Source organism: Neoarius graeffei, chromosome 25 (genome assembly GCF_027579695.1).
Source record: "Neoarius graeffei isolate fNeoGra1 chromosome 25, fNeoGra1.pri, whole genome shotgun sequence".
NCBI lineage: Eukaryota > Metazoa > Chordata > Actinopteri > Siluriformes > Ariidae > Neoarius > Neoarius graeffei.
Genome location: NC_083593.1, coordinates 55059635 through 55076583, shown reverse-complemented (window position 1 = coordinate 55076583; position 16949 = coordinate 55059635). Strand labels below are relative to the sequence as shown.

At 43.1% G+C, this 16949-nt stretch overlaps 1 protein-coding gene and 1 long non-coding RNA gene across 2 annotated transcripts in view; one reads left to right on the top strand and one right to left on the bottom strand.

Annotated features, from left to right (window-relative positions):
* The window catches only part of ppp2r2ab (protein phosphatase 2, regulatory subunit B, alpha b), a 30016-nt gene extending 13512 nt beyond the window's left edge, over positions 1 to 16504 (bottom strand). The window contains exons 1-7 of the mRNA XM_060908707.1: positions 16244 to 16504; positions 11715 to 11792; positions 7619 to 7716; positions 4753 to 4912; positions 670 to 782; positions 397 to 574; positions 150 to 314 (exon numbers count right to left, since the gene is read on the bottom strand). Of these exons, the coding sequence (XP_060764690.1) occupies positions 150 to 314; positions 397 to 574; positions 670 to 782; positions 4753 to 4912; positions 7619 to 7716; positions 11715 to 11792; positions 16244 to 16250 (799 nt within the window). The 5' untranslated portion in view covers positions 16251 to 16504. The remainder of the gene's footprint in view (positions 1 to 149; positions 315 to 396; positions 575 to 669; positions 783 to 4752; positions 4913 to 7618; positions 7717 to 11714; positions 11793 to 16243) is intronic.
* Positions 15794 to 16499, top strand: LOC132873310 (uncharacterized). Its single transcript, XR_009651552.1, has 2 exons — positions 15794 to 15871; positions 16421 to 16499. It is a non-coding gene; the product is annotated as an uncharacterized LOC132873310 (long non-coding RNA).
* Positions 16505 to 16949: the final 445 nt, after the last annotated feature.

The window sequence follows — 16949 nt, the reverse complement described above, 5'->3', positions numbered from 1 at the left end:
ATCCTGTCCACTCAGAAATGTATTTAAAAATAAAGGTTCTGCGTATCTGCTTTAAACAGTAAGGTTACATTAAACCCATCCTCTCTAATAAACGCAAGATTCATCTGCACTGTGTACGATCCTGTCTTCAGCGTGGCCGCGAGACTCACGTTTGGAGTGTTTGTCACAGAGTGCCGAGGCGCGCATGTCACACATGCGGATGGTGCCTTTGCTGCTGCTGTAGACGAAAGTGTTGCACTGGTGCGGGTGGAACTCGGCCGCCGTGATCACCTCCGTCAGCTCCTCCATGTTGGCTGGCTTGATGTCCACGATGTCTGAGAGCGAGTTAAGGAGCACGTGCAGCTCCTACAGATAAATCTCTCACACACACACACACACTCACACTCTACAGGATACTGAAGCTGCGGTCGGTGATCTCCAGGTGCCACAGGTTGATGCGCAGGTCATCGGCAGACAGGTACGTTTCGTTATCGCTGTTTACCGAGATGGAGTTAATGTGGTAAGTGTGGGCGTTGGCGAAAACACGCCGAGGACTCGCCTCCACCATCAGGTCCATGGGCCTGAACACGGGCACCTGATACACGACAGAACACGGGTCAGACTCGGGGTGGGGGATATGAGCAGGTCTCAACTAAGTGCCCGAGTGTGTGCATGTACACGTGTACGTACCCGTAGAGTAGTGATGGTGGTCGAATCTCTGCAGCGGCCATCCTCCTCTTTCAAATTGTAGCCCTCTGGTCTCTTGTCGCGTTCACTGATCTTCCACAACTTTATAGTTTTATCTGTTGATTAAAATAAATATAAAAGACCTGGACCAAGGGGGTGGGATGTTTCCCAAAAACTAATGAGCTCTGCCTTCAGATGATATTTTAATTTCCTGTGATATTGATGAGACACACAAGGACAAGTCTTGCCTGGCTGTCAATCAAACAAACCCCGCCTCCAGTTCATATTAAAGTAAATCTGTGCGTTTTGTACGCACCCTGATTCCGAATCAGAGTGAAATTGATTCATTTGCATGCGAGTCGAATCATTTTCGCACTCGAGACCACACTGTGCAGGTGATCTTGGATCTAAGTACGATTGCCGTATTCTCTCACTTAACTTAGAACCTGAGGCAGAGAACCACACACACACACCAAGGTTCTGTTCAAACCAGCAACTCTTGCATACGTAAAAGTTCAATAAAATCATGTTTTATTCCCTTTACCTTAGAACACTTGAAACAAATCTGATTTTAATCTTGTACAAACCGCAAGACTTTTTTTTTTTTTTTAAATACGTGTTATTGACCAGCTGGGAGGTCCGTATGGTGAAATACCGTGACCGAGGTGTTGAAAGTACTGAGCGAGGCCTCTGGGCCGAGGTCAGTATTCAAGGCCGAGGTCACGGTATTTCACCATACGGACCGACCTTAAGCTGGTAAATAATATATATATTTTTTTCTTTACCAAATTCTAACAGAAAACGAGAGCGCCCGAAAGGGAAAACCGAGCCGAGGCGAGCCGCCATTTTGAATCCTCATTCACGGCTGTAATGCAAATTGCTTCCTCCTCGGTATCAGGGATGAGAATGAAAAATATTTAAAAAGTCTGGAAAAAGCCGGGGGTTTGGGGGCCGCAGGCACCCAGCGGGGCCCAGGGGCAGAGCCCCAGAGGGCGGGAGCTAATGACTTTTGGCTATTTTTTTTTATACCCCAAAACCATTAATCTTAGAACCCCGTCCACACGTAGCCGGGTATCTGCTAAATCGAAGATATTTTTCTACGTTTTGGCCTGTCATCCACATGAAAACACATCAAAAACGAATATTTAAAAAAACTCCGGGCAAAGTGAAGATTTTTGAAAACTCCGTGTATGCCTTTTCGTGTAGACAGAGATAACCGGAGTTTTGCATTTTAGAACGTCACAATCTGCGCCAAAAAAATGACAACAAATCTGCCCTGACGTCAAACGTGTGACCTTTGTTTACTGCAGAAGCCAGATTAAGCATGGACTTAAGCTAGCCGCACACCACGGCGATCCACGCGGTACCGAACCGACCCATTTCAGAGCCGACTCCCGACAGGGCACGCACATATCCCCCGACTGTTGACGAGTGCAGTCGCGATTGAAGCGACACGTGACAACTTAATAGCTTTGTGATTGGCTATTGGATATAGTTACTGTTAAATCCAACACTTGAAGATGCTACAGGCTGAATTACAAATGACAACACGGAATATGTAGCGCACTATCTAGGCTGCATGAGCTATTATTCCCAACCTTAAATAGTGCACTTATATAGGGGAGTTAAAGCGATTTGGAATTCAGCCACACAACTTGAGCAGAGTGGCTTTCCAGCCCACTGTGTCTATGGATAAAGCTTCAGTCTATGGAATTACAGTATATACCTGCATTAGCTGCTACCAACGCGTATTTCTCGCGCTAGAAATTGTGTTTAATGATGTCACGTGTTATATGCGAAAGATATGATTGGCTATTGCTAGCGACTCTCGCCGATCAGTCTGGCTCCCGATTAGTTTTTCGAACCGGCTGTGAGATGAGTCGGTACCATCGAAAACTAGTCTTTACGCCTGACTTGCGACTTCAGTTGGCTCGGTACGCTGAAAATCGGCGTAGTGTGCGGCTAGCTAAAGAGTAATGGATCGGAGTAGTGCCTTGAAAGCGTTAATTATTGTGCAGGTGCTATTTACATGTTTAATTTTAGAAGCCCAACTACTGCTCCAAGAGCACAGGCGATGTGATTAGGGGGTAGGATTTGGGGAAATAGCCATCTACAGGTTTGGAAATGCTTATGAATGTGATTGAAAACGCAGATGTTCGGTTATGTGTGGAAGGGATTTTTTTTCGAAGACGAGGTGGTGTGGATAAAACATTTTTATAAACGGAGGGGGGGGAAATGTTCGGTTTTAAAAATACCCGGCTACGTGTGTACATGGCATTAATCAGCAAAAAGTTGCAATTTATTTGGAAATAAATTCCCCTTCTTGGTGGACTACCAGGTGAAAATGATATGGTACAAGAGACTTGTTTTTAATCAATTCACATTTGATGATTAAAAAAAAATAAAAAAAAAAAATCGATGCACCTTTTAATATAAACGAGCTCTACAGTATTATATTTCTGCATTTTTGCTATTCATGTCTTTGAATACTCTAATCTTCTGATGTTATCATGGTAGCAGGAGCTCTTGCATATTAAGCAGGCAGCATTCAACATCACTCATCACTTCCCTTTCAACTGTTGTGTGTACTAACTCGGTTTTATCTGGACAGGATGTTGTGTAATGTAATACAGATACCATACGGTCAATTTGAAGATCAAGATGGTGATTTTGAATTAAAGAACAGGCATGTACAAATGGCATTACATATTGGAAATTTTTTTTTTTTTAAATCAAAAACTAAGTTCATCTCGGCCTAAAAAATGTGGGCAGACGCTCCCGTGCGGCACATGCCAGCAATTCCCCCACCCCCCCATGAAATGAGCAATAAGTAGGAGAGTTATACACGGTATCATACCTAAAATTTTATCAGAAACATAGATATGATACTATGATTCTCCCCAACATGCTACATTAGATAAGCTAACCTCATTTATAAAAGATACACACTTATATATCACACCATGGCACTGATTCGTGCGATATACATTATAAACATAATGAATCATTGAACAGGCAAAATAACTTTCGACCTGCCTGTGTGTTTTTTGGTGTATATGTGAAGTTCGATAGTCCTTGCCCCTCTACGAGCGTACTTTTCCTGGGACGTCTAGTTTCCGGATGTGATCACCGAGCTTCGTTGTGACAGTCTGCGTTCAGTGTTCTTTCTAACCAAGCTCATCGAAAACAGTTCTTTATTCCTGCACCTTTATCAATCTCCCTCGTTCGAGCCTCTTCTTTCTTATCTAGGACTTTTGCCATTGTCGATATGCTAAAATATCCCGCCTGAATACATGCATCTTTCCGATGTTACCAATGCGTATCGTCAAATAAACAGTGTGTCCGGACAATGAACAGTGATTGCAAGCCACGCGTGGAGAGCATGCGTACTTGTGTTTATACACTGCACGCGATGGGATTTCCCGAAAATTCTACCGCAAATAAGTCGAAAACTGTCGCACAAGTGAATGTTAATTACGACATGTCGAAAGACTCGAGTGTGTTAACCCGGAGCCCACCAAGAATCAAGACGTTATAAGGTGACCACAGATCGTTAACCATACCCCCCCCCAGGCAGAAAATTTCTCAACAGATTTACATCGATCTCAAAAACGATCATTTCGGTCTGAAAAAGTCGGAAATCCGCCGACTGGCGGAAAATTCTCATCCCTGTCGGTATACAAGTGCACTTCCATGGCAGGAAAAAAACCCTACATTTTGCCGCCTATGTAGTTCCCTATTTATACAAATAGGAGTCATTCAGGATTCAGCCATGTTTTTGCTCGGTGTTAGCAAGTTACAGTTTTTAGCTTTCTTCTGAAACGTTTTATTTTAGGATAGAGACCCGCTCGCCAGCCAATCAGAGCGCAGGATTTGGACCGCGAAAAAATAAATTCCGGTATTATTTTTTTTTTAATTTCATTGAGTGAGAGATAATAAAATCAACCCAATTTGAAGACGTGACCTCAGACGCATCCTCTCCTGAAGATACAGTACAACGCGTCCTCACATCCATAACACAGGAAACGCCAGCCCAGGACATTCGGTTTCATGGACTTTCCCCCGTCCTGCCGCTGATCCGCTCACCGTTTGTGGACAAGAGAAACTGTGCGGCGTTTTTCTGAGGCAGCCAGCGGATCTTGTTGATCTTCTCCTCGATCTCCAGACTCTTCAGGTAGTCGAACTCGGGCTCGTGGCTCTGGAACGTGCTGTAAACGTTGTAATCACTGCGGCACTGTGCCTTGTTCTGGAGAATTAAAAAAAAAAAAAAAAAGATGAGAAATACAAAAAAAAAAAAAAAGGCACAGAGATGTTTTGTTAGAGATGTTAAACAAAATACTGCTTAGAAACTATTTATCCTTCATATGGTTTCCTCCTCTGTTTTGTGGCGACTGCTAGTGAAATCCGAAACCCTCAGACATGGTTTCCCCCCCATCTGCTGGTCTCGTGTGCTACAAGCGGCGTAGATTAATGCTCACTTTAAAATCAGTCTCTGTTATTATAAGTATGCGACCTAATAACTAGTAACATCAACAACCACCACAAAACAGCTTTGATCTCCAAAATAAAGCAAATTGGGGGGGCAGAGAGACAAACCCAGCTCGTTCACTAACACCATGTTCATTTACATTAACTAGCTGATTAATGCTTGCTAATGAACTAAACTAGCATCACATTCATTTGTTCGTTTTTCCCCCCTTCTTTAAAAACCAGAACACTACAAAGGAAGGGGGGGGGGGGGGGGGGGAGGTAGTAAGTCATTGACCTCGTGGAAGATTGATGCTGGTTGGTTGGATCGTTATTTATATTTTGCAAATATGGAAAATCACCAAAAGGGTAGAGTTTAAAATTTTTTTTTTAATTAAATAAATACATAAAAATCCCACACCCTAATTACAGATACAGCTGCAAGCAGCAATGAGGGGGCCAAGCAGGGCTGCGATCACAACTCGATCTGATCATGTGAAAAGCTTGGCTTGTAAACACTCCTAGCAAGCTTTTTGTTGGTCAGTTGGCCAAAGACTGGGTGCAACCGAGTTTGACGACATCACATCCTGTTTGGCTAACCGCGAGTTGGCCTAGCGGTTAGCGTGTCCGCCTCTTGATCGCGAGTTCTCCTCATGGTCGGGTCATACCAACGACCATCATAAAAATGGTACCGGCTGCTGTCTGGCAAGGCACGCTGCAATACAGATACGAGTGAGGAGTCAAACTTTCGTGGTTACCAGAGGACCCGCCCCCACTGTAACCCTAGCTACGCAATAGGTGAGGCACCGAGGGCTACAGAAATGGAGACTGGCGCAGCCCTATGCGCCACATGGCGTGGGAAGGACTTAGATCTGATCCGAAAGGACTGTAACGGATGAATGTTTCACTACTTGGCTCCCAAAATAATAAAAAAAATTTGATATACAATTTTTGCAAATGGCTTAGCTGGAAATATTTCCACACAGTTGACATTGAGGAACAAACTGAACACTTCTGACTAGACTACATACTCAATTCCCAGACCTCAACACTTTGGCTCCTACTTGGGAATTTGGGGAATTGAGGCCTCCTCAAATCCGAGATCTCTTCCATACCATTTCTGACCTTCTGGGCCACAAATTCTAATGCATACCAAATACACAAACACACAGTAAACCACACACACAATTATATCCAGACCCTCCAGGATTTTGCGATGTTGCGATTTGCAACTTCAACACAACCAATCCCTGCGAATTCAGGGCGGTGTTGCAATTATATCCAATCACCGCAACTTTCCCGCAAATTTGACCAATCGTTGGCGTCGTCTTAAGGTGACGTCGACAAACTACCTTCTGCCTTACTTTCAGTGTTGCCAGATTGGGCTGTTTCCCACCCAGTTGGGGGGGTTTCAAGTGCATTTTGGCGGGCTTTGAACATATTTTGGCTGGAAAACGTCAGCAGTATCTGGCAACACTGCTTACTTCCGTGTTTCCGTTCAAGAGAAGCAGCATGTGCGAGTCAGTGTTTATATAGGCTTAAATTCTGTTACTGAAAGTGTGTTATGTTTACAGTGAAGGACTGTGTGCACTTTACATTATTTTTTTTACTTAATACAAGAAATTAATGGATGCCAACGTTTTTGCCAAAATGGTATTTTATTTTCCATTGTTTAGGCAGCTTCAGCATCATACTGTGAGATTCTGTTCAAATTGTTTTTTTCTTCTATGAAGCCTGAGCCATTTATTTTATTAATTTATAATTATTGTTTAATTTAGTCTTCAGGAGAGACTGCCTGCACACAGTACTAGTATTAATAGTTTTTTTTTCTTACATGAAAGCTGAGGCATTTATATTATATTTTAAGGTAACTTCATGTTGTGCTGTGAGGTTCTATGCACTTTAACTTTTGAACCAACAGGTGCATTTGGATCAGTAAAGCCTATTTTTCTGCATTTTTGTAGTCCTGGTAATCTTTTATATTGGTAAAGTTGTTTATAGGACCATTTCTCAGTGTCTTTGTTTTTTTAATCAATAGTTTTTCAGTAATAACTTAATATTTAACATATCACTCAATTTTAATCACAAAAAGAGAAAATCGCAACAATTCCTTGCAACTTTCACTTCCTCCCGCAATGTAATCACAACAAAAACCTAAAAAACACCCCAACTTTCATTGCAATTTTTTGGAAAAACCCCGCAACATCAGACATTTTAGCCCGCAACAATCACAAAAAAGGCCCGCGGAATCCTGGGGGGACTGAATATCTGCTAAATCAAAGCATCGAGGACGCTGTACGGTTTATGAGTGAGTTCAGATCATCTCTGGAACTGTCAATCATTCCAGAACCGAACCTGCTGTGTATCTTTGAGGGAGGGACGGCTCGTACCGGCGTACAGCGATACCAAAATGCAGAGTGCAATGTGTGAAGGCCTGCTGAAACAGACACGGCTGTGTGAAGCATGATGGGAAACGTGCCGATACCTCAGTGTCTTGCTGGAAGATGACGACACGTCCGCCTTTGTCTCCAGTGGCTAACAGCTCCCCTGAGTGGTTGAACTCCACGGTGGAGATGATATCAGCTGTCAGACACACACAAAACGTACCAGGAACATGTGACCTTGCTGTCAGGATCGACAGAGACCAAAGTTCATATGAACACTCAATACAGCAGGATATTTATGTACACTGTTATCATGCACATTTATTATAAAAAAAAAAAAAACCTTTTGAACAAATTTATATACATGTCCAAATTATATACATTTGTTCAAGAGATGTATCTTCTGAACAAATTTTGAAGACACACTGCTTTAACCACAGCAGCAGTGAACCAGTAGTTATCGTGAAATGAGAGATGACTATCAGCACAAGGCGAAACACTCCCACGCTGCGCTAAAATGGGTGTGCGCGCGCGCGAGTCTGAGTCTCTCTCGCCGGAGACTGACTCATGCTTTAACCCTCGGCTGCTTGCTGATGCACAACAATACGAGCGAGTGTGAGAAGCAGGAGGCTTTTGTGTGAGCTCAGGCTCCCTGAGCGCTCCCCCCAAGTGCATGTGAGCGAGCGAGCGAGCCAGAGTTAGTTCATATAAACACAAAAGGACAGGAATAATAGCCACAGGACGAACCACAGTGTGTGTGTGGGGGGGGGCAAACATCACAGAATGAGGACGTGAGAAAGGATGAGGCTTAATAGAATAAAGGGTTTCAATTTAAATGGAAATTAGATTCAATAAAATTAAAAAGAAAATCTACGCTGAATCACCTGCCGTAAATAATAAAATACAAAATTAAAGTACATGCAGTTTTCCCGAACGCAGGGGGAGGTTAAGAGCGTACCCACGAAGGCAGAGCGACAGATCCCTGAGATGGGTTCGAGCAGCGATGTTTACGCTGTTAGTGAGATTTCAACAAGATGGCAGACATCAGAGATGATTGTGCAGGGTGCAATGCTGCGTTTACGACAACAACCAGGAACCTTCCGCCTCACACATTACAGCATTCACGCCGGAAATTAAACAAATACTCACGGTATCGAGCTTTCGAGGAAACCTGGAGTGAAAGGCTTTCCGAGAGCCGTTCAAACCAATATTTCCTACTGGGAAGTTGAAAACTCCCAAAGACAAGAACGCAGCTCGAGTTCAGGTTGCTTTTAAATGTTCATTTATTTTTGGAGGAGGAGGAGGAGACGTTAAATAATATCAAAACTTCTCTTAACTACGCAAACGTCGTATGATAAATACCAAGCATCGTAGAACTAGAATCTCATGATACAATATTTGTTGCCAAATCACACCATCCTGTATAAAATGTCAAAGTTGGCACCTTTATTAAGAAAATAAATAAATAAATAAATAAATAAAAAAAGGGGGGGGCTGTAAATGAGTAACATTAAAGAAACCCTGTGTAGTTTGTAATGTTACATATAATAATAATAGAGCTTATTTGCATATTACATGAATATGCAAAGCAATAAAAAAATTTGTAGCCAAGTTTTACCAGATACGAAGTTTAAGGGATTAGATTTAAATCAGACGACCTCTTTTTAAAAAACAAACCAAAAAAAAAAAAAAAACGCATTCGAAGCCATCTTCCGCATTATACTTCCAAGCAAAGTGGGCGGGGCTTCGGTTTCAGAAGGCCTTCATGCCAACCTGCACCCAATCATTTCCCACTCCTGCACGCTCCTCAGAGGATGGGGAAAAGAGAGAGAGAGAATCTGCCTCTTTCACGAGGACAAATGTTTTCTGTTCCATTCTGACTGCTCAAAAGTTTGCGCCCCCAATAATCTTTCACACACACAGCGTCTTGTATTCTTTCATGACCAATCGCTCAGAATCACAACCTCGCACTTGCTCGTCTCGTTCTATTTGTATCCTTCAAGTCACCGAGGGAAGATTAAAATAAAAAGGGCGATGCTGTTGTGGTTCGAGTTAAAGTTGTGTGGGAACATGACGAGGCAGGGTTCACATCTTTCTTTCACAATCATTCCTGCCTTCTATAAGCTGCACAAAACACACACACCCTTACTAACAGAGTAAACACTGGAGGATTAACGTGGTGCACAAATTACTGGGTACATTAGAATCAGAAGAAATTTGCTGATAAATCGTTTGTGTGAGCGTTTACACAAGAAATTTGGTTTTCATGAAAAGCCTGTAAAAACATTTAACCTACTCGTTTTCCTGAAAAATTTACATACAAGACTACTATATAATGTAAACCTCGACTTCATCGTATAATCTGCATGGACACTGAGCTTTTATATCTGGAATATACCGTCGAGACGCTGTTAATCATCTTTAGCCGACGCCCTTATCCAGAGAGACTTACAGAAGAGCTTTGGAGTCTCGATCAAAAACGCATCCTCAGACTAGTTCGCTCGGTCCGGGACGAAGAGCAGCATCGAGAACATTTAAGGCCAATTTATGCTCACAACGCAGTCCTCGCAGATGGCGTTGTAGATGGCGTCTGCGTAGCCCCCCCCTTCGCAGACGCTCTGCACGCACCTCCCAAAAATTTTGACCACCGCAGAAGCCTCGCAGACAGCGTCGCAGACAAGAGGGCTCTGATTGGTCCACTCTACATCCGCTGTACACGCACTTCCGCTTCCCTACTTTCCCGGTTTGGTTTGTTTTCACGACCGCCATTTTTAAAAACACGAGTGAAGATGGAGCAGCACGAAGAGCGGTTGATCGAGGAAGTGAGGAAGTACGTACATCTATACGACTCCAGTTCTAGTCATTATAAGTAAACGGAGGATAAACACTCCACTAACCACACCCACCAACTACTCCTAGCGATTTCGCGCCCCCTTGCGTTGTGGCGGTGAATAACATCGTGCACGCCTATTACTCCCCGCTCAACGATAAATTACAACTGTCTGCGAAAAGCTATCTGCGAAAGCCTTGTCGCAAGAGCATGCAGAGGCCCTTACAGAAAACCAGTCGCTTTATTTTACCACTGTTAAACAATAAAATAAACAACAGCCACAGACCCATGAATTAAGATAAATGAGTAATATTAGTATAAATATGTATGTGATTATAGAAAATCACGGGCACCAATTGGTCAAGAAATTGACCATTTCTCGATAATCACCTCGAGTGACTCGGCAAAATGGCGGCCGATCGCTTTGTCAATGTAAAGGCCAATTTATGCTGACAACCCAGTCCTCGCAGATGGCGTCGCAGACAGTGTCTGCGTAGCCCCCCCACCTTCGCAGACGCTCTGCGCGCACCTCCCAAAAATTGTGACCACCGCAGACAGCGTCGCAGATAAGAGGACTCTGATTGGTCCACTCTATATCCGCTGTACACGCACTTCCGCTTCCCTGCTTTCCCAGTTTGGTTTGTTTTCACGACCGCCATTTTTAAAAACACGAGCGAAGATGGAGCAGCACGAAGAGCGGTTGATCGAGGAAGTGAGGAAGGACGTACATCTATACGACTCCAGTTCTAGTCATTATAAGTAACCGGAGGATAAACACTCCACTAACCACACCCACCAACTACTCCTAGCGATTTCGCGACTTCGCGCCCCCTTGCGTTGTGGCGGTGAATAACATCGCGCACGCCTATTACTCCCCGCTCAACGATAAATTACAACTGTCTGCGAAAAGCTATCTGCGAAAGCCTTGTCGCAAGAGCATGCAGAGGCCTGAACTGAGGAAGAATTATAAATGATGAAAGAAAACGCGGTTCTGAAAAGCACTAAAGATGCGCCGAAGTTCGGTCTAAAACTATTTAAATGTCAGGCGAGATTGTGATTTAATTTATCGATTTCAAAACAGTATTTTATGTGACTTGGTGTAGAGTTACGGAGTTTTGTGGGCGTCAGGAATATGCAAATTAGCTGTGTGTCAGGAAGACGCTTTGGACTTTACAGGTGACCGAAATGAAGATCAGGGTTTCTTGTAAATCTGGCGGATTTTTTTTTTAAGCCGTGTTTGACTTACGCAAACATTTACACGCAATTTAATAAAAAGATTAACATGTATATCAAAATTACTTGTTTCACAATTGAGTGCATCATAGAATTGAAAATGTTAAAAAAAAAAAAAAAAAAAAAAAACTTACCTTCAGCTACGTCATCATCGATTGCTCCTTTGACCTGTGAGAAGCACCACTGCACGTCATTACCCCCGCCTCCGGCACCTGCAGCCACAACACACACACGGGTTAGACTCCGCCCATAGTTACATACAGACTCCAGATCAAACCCTATGGACAGGTTGAGTATTTTGTTCCGCCACCCTGACTCATCAAACACAGATATACAGGTATACATTCACCGTCCACTTTATCAGCCATGCGACAAACAAACTCCTGACACGAAACACGTCCTGGCTGAGTCACATCCTTAGAGTTCTTGGAAAATGTAACGCCATTGACATAAAAAAAAAAAAAGTCTGTGAAAAGCAGGATGTATGGCTGCGCTATAAAAAGCCACCTGGAGGGAAGTGACTCGGACGGTGAACAGCATCAGAGCCGACTAAATCCGTGTTTAGAAACCCGGTGAATGAGAGAATAAAGAAGTGAATTCCAGAAGTTAAAGCAAAATAAGCACACGAACCTTTGACACGATTTAAAGAGAAGAAAACAGGTCGGGTTATGTGCCGTCATCACAGCAAACGTCGAATGACACAAACCGGTTCGCTGTGATGATCACACGTCAATCCGACATGGATTTTTAACTGCGTGTGTATAAACAGTAAATCATGATCAGCTCATCACACTGGTATGCAGACGCATCAACCGTCAAATATCATGTTACAGCCATTTTATTACGTTCATATTCCACGATTTATGCACACACTGAGCCCTTTGATGCCTGATGACCTCAACACACAGATTGCATCATTATTTTTAATTAAAGAGGCACAAGAGAAGTTTGGGATGATTAACTGCGAGTAAATTCTTTAGAAATAAATATTATTAAATATGAATCTTGTGGAACAAGCTGGTCATATGGGCATAAAGACAGATGCATTGTTAGTCCTTCCTGAATGCATTTTGTACATTACATATAAACAAATTAAACCTAAGTAAAAAGACCTTGTATAGAGGACCTTCACGTGACGCCACCGTAACTGTGGATTTGTTTATCCGGCCAAGCTTTGTGTTTGCCAGCGACCGGCACAAGCGCATGCACGTGATTGTAAGCCCAATTAAAAACAGACAAACTTGCAGAAGTTCCATCTAAAAGAACACCGCCAGAGACCTGTAGTGCTTTTAGATGTAATAACAGACGTGGAGATAAGCCTGGTTTAACTTTTCACCATTTCCCGGCGAACCCAGAAAGATGAAAAAAATGGCAAGATGCAGTTAAACAGAAGAAAAACATCCGTCTGTGGAGAACGTTATATCAGGTTAGAGTGAAAACTCTGTGCAACATTAAACTGTAAATCTGGATGTGAGCTTTGGTCTGGACGCGATATATTTTATTAGACCTAATGCATGGTTCAACTAGCAGCATGTTTGTTATGGACTGATGATGTAGACTCAGCTAAACACCATAAAACATGCTCGATCTAAGCCCACATTTGAGTTTCCCTTTGTCATAATAAGGTATTTTTCCTTTATCGGGAATTTCCAGTAACATTATGGCACAAAACCTGCCTCGAAATATTGGTACGTATCTGTACTTCTGTCTGCCTTTAGCATCTCTGGTGTATTTAGAAGTCCCAAATACTAAATAGTTCAGGGTGTCGTAGTGCCCCAAATCCGGTAGCTAGTTTGCCTAACACTTTTCAAATGGAATAGAAACATTTGTGGGTAAATTAAGCAGCAAGAGCAGCCTTTATTTTTGTCACATGTAAACTCAAGCACAGCGAAATTCCTCCTCTGCATTTACTCCATCTGAAGCAGTGAACACATGCACACACAGAGAGAACACAATAAATACATGCATCTGGGTAAATTATATGGCTCTGTGATGCCTGCATGTTTCAGCTTTTGGATGAAACATGGTCTGCTGGTGCAAAATACATTTTTAATCATTTCAGAGAGATTGTACTGACTGCATTCGTCTTGATTTTCATGATTAACTGTCACGGCTATGTTTTAGTTTGCCTGGCCGCATGGCAGATGCTGCATAAAAAACAAAAAGATCACTGAAAGTCCTCTATAGTACTATAGCATCAATACAGGTGGCCAAATTATTATTTTTAAAAAAAAAGTATTAAAAATGTATTCAACGAGCATCAAGAGAAACATTTTATAGTGACAACCAGTACAGAACAAACCTCTGTAGAGATTCCCACACCTCGATACAGTTGAGTGCAAAAGTTTGTGCACCCTTTCAGACAAGACACCGGCATTGTGAATTATACCCGATCATTCATCTCATTATCTCTAGCCGCTTTATCCTGTTCTACAGGGTCGCAGGCAAGCTGGAGCCTATCCCAGCTAACTACGGGCGAAAGGCGGGGTACACCCTGGACAAGTCACCAGGTCATCACAGGGCTGACACATAGACACAGACAACCATTCACACTCATTCACACCTACGGTCAATTTAGGCCAAGTTTACATTAGACCGTATCTGTCTCGTTTTCTTCGCGGATGCACTGTCCGTTTACATTAAACCGCCTGGAAACGGGAATCCCCCAGGGTCCACGTATTCAATCCAGATCGTGTCAGCTCCGGTGCTGTGTAAACACTGAGAATACGCGGATACGCTGTGCTGAGCTCTAGCTGGCGTGGTCATTGGACAATGTCACTGTGACATCCACCTTCCTGATTTGCTGGCGTTGGTCATGTGACGCGACTGCTGAAAAACGGCGCGGACTTCCGCCTTGTATCACCTTTCATTAAAGAGTATAAAAGTATGAAAATACTGCAAATACTGATGCAAATACTGCCCATTGTGTAGTTATGATTGTCTTTAGGCTTACCATCCTTCCACTTGCAAGTGGTAAGTGATATGCGCTGGGATCACACACACACAGCGGCTCAGTCCCGAATCACTGCTTATGCACTACACTCGTGCGCTCTGTGAGCTGCGCAGGGCCGGAGTGCGCACCCTCCAGAGGGCACTCGCTGTTCAGGGCAGAGTGATTTGGAGCGCAGGATGCCTGCGGAGCCGAGCGTATCCGTGTATTGGTGTTGCTGTGTGCACGCAAATCGTGTATTGGTGTTGCTGTGTGCACACTAATCGTTTTAAAAACGTTAATCTGATGATCCGCTGATACGGTCTAATGTAAACCCCACCTTAGAGTCACCAGTTAACCTAACCTGCATGTCTTTGGACTGTGGGGGAAACCGGAGCACCCGGAGGAAACCCACGCGGACACGGGGAGAACATGCAAACTCCACACAGAAAGGCCCTCGCCGGCCACGGGGCTCGAACCCGGACCTTCTTGCTGTGAGGCAACAGCGCTAACCACTACACCACCGTGACGTCCCGATCATTCATTTTTATGAAATATCATAGGTTTAAACGGCTGAATGAATGATGCATGAACGTTCTCTGGACTTGTGTAAAGTCTTTTCAGTCCTTGCAAGATCACTCCAGTAAACAAAGGGGACACAAACTTTTGCACACATCAGCGTTAAGCAAGCAGATTTTCTCCCAAAGGCTTACGATGGTAATTTTGTACGCATCTCTTGCTCCTGTCTTAAATCTCACGAATGAAGGAAGTTAAAATTTATTAAATCCGGAAATCAGTGCCCTTGGACCCGAGAAAAGGGCTGTGCATTAATATGTAATGTAATTCTGAGTTATTAATCCAAAGCACAAAAACCCCACACCCTTTAACATCCCTTTGTGCACAATAACAAAAATGAATACCTCAGAGATTTTTATCTGGAACAGTTTATAGGCTGAAGATGATTTTATTATTATGGCTGCAAAAATTAAGTTACTTCCTCCCATTTTCCCTGCACATGACTCTGCAAATGCCTATTAAAATACATTATCTAGCTGGTTTAAACATTTGCAAACCCATGCCAGCTGGCTACTTTAACCAAATGATAATATTTTTAATAAAAACTCACCCGAATACACGAATTTAATAAATAAAGCGCCTGCTTTCCTGGCAGCAAGTTGAGCTAGCAAAGCCGCGTTATTCATCCCCACCTATATTCTGAAAACATCCCGCCTCCTGACATATGATTCGCTGAACACGTTCCATTCACAAACAAGCATTTAAGAGGAACCAGCCAATCAGAGCAAGCGAGGCGGGATGGGCTCAACCAATCAAATCAGCGTGCCTGATTAAATCGGAAAACAGGTAGGGGAAAAAAAAACCCAACCATGCTAGCATTTTATTCTTTGCTTACTCATTGAAGTGTGTACATAGGTTTTAAGCAGCTAGACAAAATAAACAGTTCAATGAAAGATGATAATTAAAAACGAAAAGACTTTAAGCGGAGTTGGTGGCGAACCGGGAGGGAAAGCAGGATGCTAGCATGCTAAGCTACAGGCACGAGCAGTGTTTCCGTTTCTGAATCATTCCCATGTGATGATATGAAACATGTCGCTGCAGCACAGAGCTGTTTATAACACTGTCAGATTCTAAACACATTCTAATACTCCAGGAATCAGTGCACTAACGAGCTAACATGACGTTCATGCAGGTTAGCAGTTAGCTTAGCAAAGTTACCTGCCATGGCGAGAGAGAGAGAGAGAGGGAGGGAGGGAATCTCAGCGGCGGTTCCTGAGAACTTTCTCTCCCGAGGTTTATTTTATTGCAAATAAAATATAAAAAAAAAATTCTGCTCGATAATAAACCGAGGATGTGTTCTGACCACTTTGTTTTTTTCCCCCTCCACCTCTCAAGCTGAAGTCCCTCTGAATCAGTCCAACACTCCTCCTTCCTTCAGCCTTTTCCTCCCACACTCCACTATCCACATTCAAAATGGCGCATCCCCGCCCTGCCATGACGCCATCAACACGCGACAACAGCCTTTGGAAGGAAGGCGCCCTGCGATGACGCATTTCATGTGCGCCAAACACTGGTGCATATCCATTTCTTGTTTGTTTTTTTTAATTAACAGTAAAAATATACACAATACAAACCAGAGTACATGTTAGCAAACAAGAGCAATTATTACAAAAAATAAAGAAAAAATTAAACTAAAGACAGTCTATTCACAGCTTTTGAATTATACATTTTCAAATAACAAAGAGTCATTTATATCTCATCTCATCTCATTATCTCTAGCCGCTTTATCCTTCTACAGGGTCGCAGGCAAGCTGCAGCCTATCCCAGCTGACTACGGGCGAAAGGCGGGGTACACCCTGGACAAGTCGCCAGGTCATCACAGGGCTGACACATAGACACAGACAACCATTCACACTCACATTCA